Source organism: Nanorana parkeri, unplaced genomic scaffold (genome assembly GCF_000935625.1).
Source record: "Nanorana parkeri isolate BGI_ZX_2015 unplaced genomic scaffold, ASM93562v1 scaffold83, whole genome shotgun sequence".
Lineage (NCBI taxonomy): Eukaryota > Metazoa > Chordata > Amphibia > Anura > Dicroglossidae > Nanorana > Nanorana parkeri.
In genome coordinates this window covers 1,421,586-1,426,351 of record NW_017306351.1, presented here as the reverse complement: position 1 = coordinate 1,426,351, position 4,766 = coordinate 1,421,586, and the positions used below count along the sequence as shown (strand labels likewise).

General features: G+C 37.6%; 1 protein-coding gene across 1 annotated transcript in view; it reads right to left on the bottom strand.

Annotated features, from left to right (window-relative positions):
* NCF4 (neutrophil cytosolic factor 4) overlaps positions 1–4,513 on the bottom strand; it is a 30,170-nt gene extending 25,657 nt beyond the window's left edge. Inside the window, exons 1-2 of the mRNA XM_018552311.1 lie at positions 4,470–4,513; positions 1,929–2,013 (exon numbers count right to left, since the gene is read on the bottom strand). Coding sequence (XP_018407813.1) covers positions 1,929–2,013; positions 4,470–4,501 — 117 coding nt within the window. The 5' untranslated portion in view covers positions 4,502–4,513. The remainder of the gene's footprint in view (positions 1–1,928; positions 2,014–4,469) is intronic.
* Between the last annotated feature and the right edge of the window lie 253 nt (positions 4,514–4,766).

Here is a 4,766-nt window from a genome sequence, read left to right as displayed (position 1 = left end):
CAGCAGTGAGAGAATAGCCGAATGCCGCCGAGCGGCATTTGGCTCGGCTGTTCTGCTCGGTCCCTCAGAGGCACCGAGCAGAACAGAAAAAGAGTGAAAAAAGTAGAAAAAAGTAAATAGAAAACGATTGTGCAGAGCTAGCAGTGACAGCTAGCTCCGCCCAATAGTTTCCTATTGTCCGGCGGCTCTGCTGCTGTAAAAAAAAAAAAAAAATTAAAAAAATCTATCCAAGTTTGGAAAAGCAGTTTAAACTTTACTACTTTGAGTTAGAAATGGTAATCAATCAGTAAGCTTGCCAGGCAGACCCTAAGTATAGTTTTAAACACTTGTTAGGTATGCCCAAAATGGGATTGAAGGAATATACATGAGTCAGGACAAAGAGTATGGAACCCCCCTATGCTAATGTGAATTACTTTTAAGGTAAACGTCCCATAGGTTATTTTAAAGTAAGAACATAGATATAAGGACGAGGGATGACGCTTCAAGCCACCCAGACAAAGACACCCACACACAGACACACCCCCACACTCACACAGAAGACAGGCACCTGTTAGGATTATTTTACTTACAAACTAAAGACAAGTTTCTTTAGCATCGTATAGACTTATGCTGTAAGATATACTATATTTTGCAATCATCAAGCATCTTATAGACTCATTCTGTAAGATATACCATATACTGTAATCATTTGTAACTTTGCAATTAAAACACATTTTGAATTTTATGCAAGATGGAAGAAATTTCCTCTTTTAACCACCTCAGGGCCGGCCGTTGTAAAAAAACAGCAGCCGAGAGGTCCCCCCCAAAAAAAAATTAAAGTTACACATAAAAAAGAATAAAAAAACTAAAAAAAAAAATTTTAAGTGCCTACCCATACATACACGCTTGCAAACATGCATCGGGGGGGCATACGTGCAAAAAAGACGATTGCGCCCATTACGACGCACATGTTACATATTGCCACGAACGTCGCAGTGAGATCAATAAGTCTAGGGCCATCAATCACTGATAACACTAAACTGATGAGCAGTAAAAGCTTTTAAAGCATCGCCTATGGCCAATTTTGGGTATGGTAGTTTTCTGCGATTTCGCAGGTGCGCGCAATTTTAAAGCTTGACATGTTTGGTGTCTATTTACCCGGCATGACCCGATCTTTTATATTTTACCAAAAAACTGGGTAATAATAAATGTTTCCTAACATAATGTAAAAAAAACCTTTTTTTTTCAAAATTTTCTGTAAGTTTTCCTAATTATAGTAAAAAATTAAAACCCCAGTGGTGTTTAAATACCACCAAAAGAAAGCTCTATCTGTCCCCAAAAAATGGTATAAAATTCATTTCAGTACAGCGTTGCATGACGGAATAAACGTCAATCAAAGTACCGCAGCGCTGAATACTGAAAAATGGCCTGGCCAGGAAGAGGGTCTAAACACCTAGTCTTGAAGTGGTTAAACTTCTTCCACCCTATGCAACAAGAAAAAGAATATGACATAAAAATCATATTTTCAACATCCACAGAAACCAGTCTTCAGAAAATATTGCATTAAAATGTTCATGTATGACAAGACGGCTATCAAGAAAATGTGTGCCATAGCAATTGATTAGAATCATGCTATGCTATTGGAAAACAAATGATAGCCAACTTTAACCACATAAGACACAAACATTGAAGTTGTTCTGCAAAGTGTTTATTTTTTATTTTTTTGTGTTAGGTATTTATTTATTTGTATTTATTTATTACATGTATTTATATAGTGCCAACAATTTATTCAGTGCTGTACATACTGCACATTCACATCAGCCCCTACCTTCAAGGAGCTTACAATCTAAGGTCCCTATCTCACAAGCATAGAATTAGAAATACTGTAGGGTAAGTAACTGACATGTACAATCAGATACCATATTACATGTACAAACCAAGCTCCTTACATAGTATACTGAGAACCCTCTTCTCTCCTCAACATCAGCAATGTGGGCAGACACTGCAACATCTTCTGCCAGTTGTTCAAAGTCACTACATGGGAAAGGAAACATACAAAGACGTCAAATTGTGCTAAGGATATTAAGATCAAATCCATGAGCAATGTCATTTTTCTGTCATCAATAATGTCATTTTTCTGAAACTTGGCAGACTGTGTCTCAGGCATACCACCAATTGAAGAGCATATCAGCTAAACACTACTTGCATCTAATATAGTCACATAACATAATACAGGGTGATTTAGGAAAAAAAAACTTCTTTAGAAAAAAATAACACAACTATTACAGGTATGATCAATAAAGCAGGTGTTAAATGTAAAGTGCAGTGTTTTTATAAATCAGTTATAATCCAAGGCTTCAGTAAAGTGAATTCTGATTGGTCACTATAGGTAAAACCAGCACTTTGTTTCTTATACTGTTTGGGAGCGTCATAATCCTAACCACCAGCCAGATGTGGAAGTATTAGAAAAATAGGATCTGTAAAAGAAGACTGCTGCTCATCCCGGCTGCCGAATTATAAAAAGTTGACATTTAGGTAATAGATACAGAAGCAGTTTTGGGCAAACTAATGGACTGCAAAACTTTCCAGGAATATAACTGGATGAATCACAACGAGAGCCTGAAGGCTAAACTACCTGAGATGACTGTGCTAAGCTGTATCTCACTCACCAGAGGTGTGGGTATCCTATGTACCTTAGCGTAAAAAAATCTTGCTGTATTGTAGACATGTGCGATTCGTTTAGTTCCGAATCGAAATTCGGACGAATTTTCGGAAATTCGGACATTCGGATGTATCCGAATTCCGAATTACAGACATAACGAATGCAAACGAATCCGAATTTCCATTTCCGAAATTCGGTAGCGTTAGTACGAACGTTCGTTTCGTTTTCTGTTCTTATTCGTTTCTTATTCGTTTCGTTCGTTGGAGCAAAGTGACATTAGAGAAGGAGAAAAATATTTTTCCCCCCTCAAATGTCACTTTTGCTGCAAACGAACGAACGAAACGAATAAGAAACGAATAAGAACAGAAAACGAAACGAACGTTCATACTAACGCTACCGAATTTCGTCCGAATCCGAATTCCGAATCCGAATTGATTTTCACACCCGAATCCTGAAAAACGAAATAACACAAATCCGAATTTAAAACGAAACGAAACTAAACACATTTTTTGGCAGTGCACATGTCTACTGTATTGTATCATAGACAAACTTCGATTACTACCTTACCTACCATGTTACTATGTTACATCAGAATAGTTCATGTTTTGATGCTCCCCAAGGTTTTATGGCTCAATAATCACTCCAGGTACAGTGTATGGAAACGCATAATATTTTTAGGAGAGTCTCTCCACTTTCTTTTGATGATCATTACCACTAAGACAAAAAGTCAAGGAAAATCCAACATTTTAAAGTGGGGTCTACTGAGAGGGAAGGCTACCTCACCCAATGGGGACAAATGTCCATGTGTTAACTGTTTAAGATTTTAAAAAAATGTATTCCTTCTGAGGAGATTGCTAAATTTCCTGCTGTGTCTCCACATGCTCCAGGTGGGTGATTTAGAACATTTTGAAGCCAAGGGATCAGAATGACAAGTAACGGGCTTTTTTTCAGATGAATGATGAATTCAAATGAATTCCTAAAAATGCATAAAACAGCCTCCAAGTCATGTTGGTATGCCTTAACACTGGGTCATTCTGATGGGGGAAAGCTCTGCCACTTCCTGAAGGTATAAAACCTTGCTAGCCCCCTGATCTTGACCTCCTGGGAATGATATTAGACACCTAAAGCTGAACTTCAGACACAATCATTTGAATGTCCTTAATGCAGTGAGGGTTGCACTACGTAGTGCAACTAACAGCTCACTGGATTGATACATGACTGAGATAACCAGCTACTAACCCCTCTAAAGCCCATTTCTCATGCATTTGGTCTGATCAGCAGGAAATCTGCGCACAGATTCCCTACTGATCTGAGCAGTATGGAATGAATGTCACATTTCTGACATTCATGCCCGTATCCATCTTGCCATGGGAGAAAAAAACAAACTAACCAGACCCATATATTAGGTCTATGGACAGACGAATGTAAGTGGACATGCATCCATTCACTTCCGATTATGTCTTATCTGTCCCGTGTAAATCTGCCAAAGATTCCATGTTTTTTTTTGGACCTCGGAGGTAATCAGATGCAAAGGGATGCACGTCAGCTTACATCCAACTGCGATCAGGTCTGCCGGTCAGTTTTTCAGACTTGAACACTGTGTGAACTGGGACCTAAATGTATTCAAATGTTGGAACCCGATGTTCAGATTAAAGGTCATACCATGAATTCCGCAAGAAAAGCAGGCTTTAACTATTCATGTAATACATTTATTACCTAATGCTTATTTTGTCTTACATTTTCTTTTAAACAGATGGCATCACTTAGTAATATAACATAATATAATATACAGTATATGGACAATGATATTTTTCTACGTGTTGCTTACCTCTCATCCCTGAGCTGACGAGGGAGGGACATTATCAGGAAATTTCAGTTCTCACACAGTTATATCAAACCTGTTAACAACAAAAAACACTTTTAACAATGATGTCTGGAATAGTTTAGTATAGTTGCTGTATCACTACTATTTACATCATATTACTATTCTAATTCACTAACAAAGTTGCACTAAATGTTCTACTATCCTTTAAATCCTTGCATTGTTTGTTTTAACATGCCAATATAAAGAAAAAGTAGCAGAAAGAAAAAAGGCCTCGTAAGTAATCATTGGCGCACTTTCAGT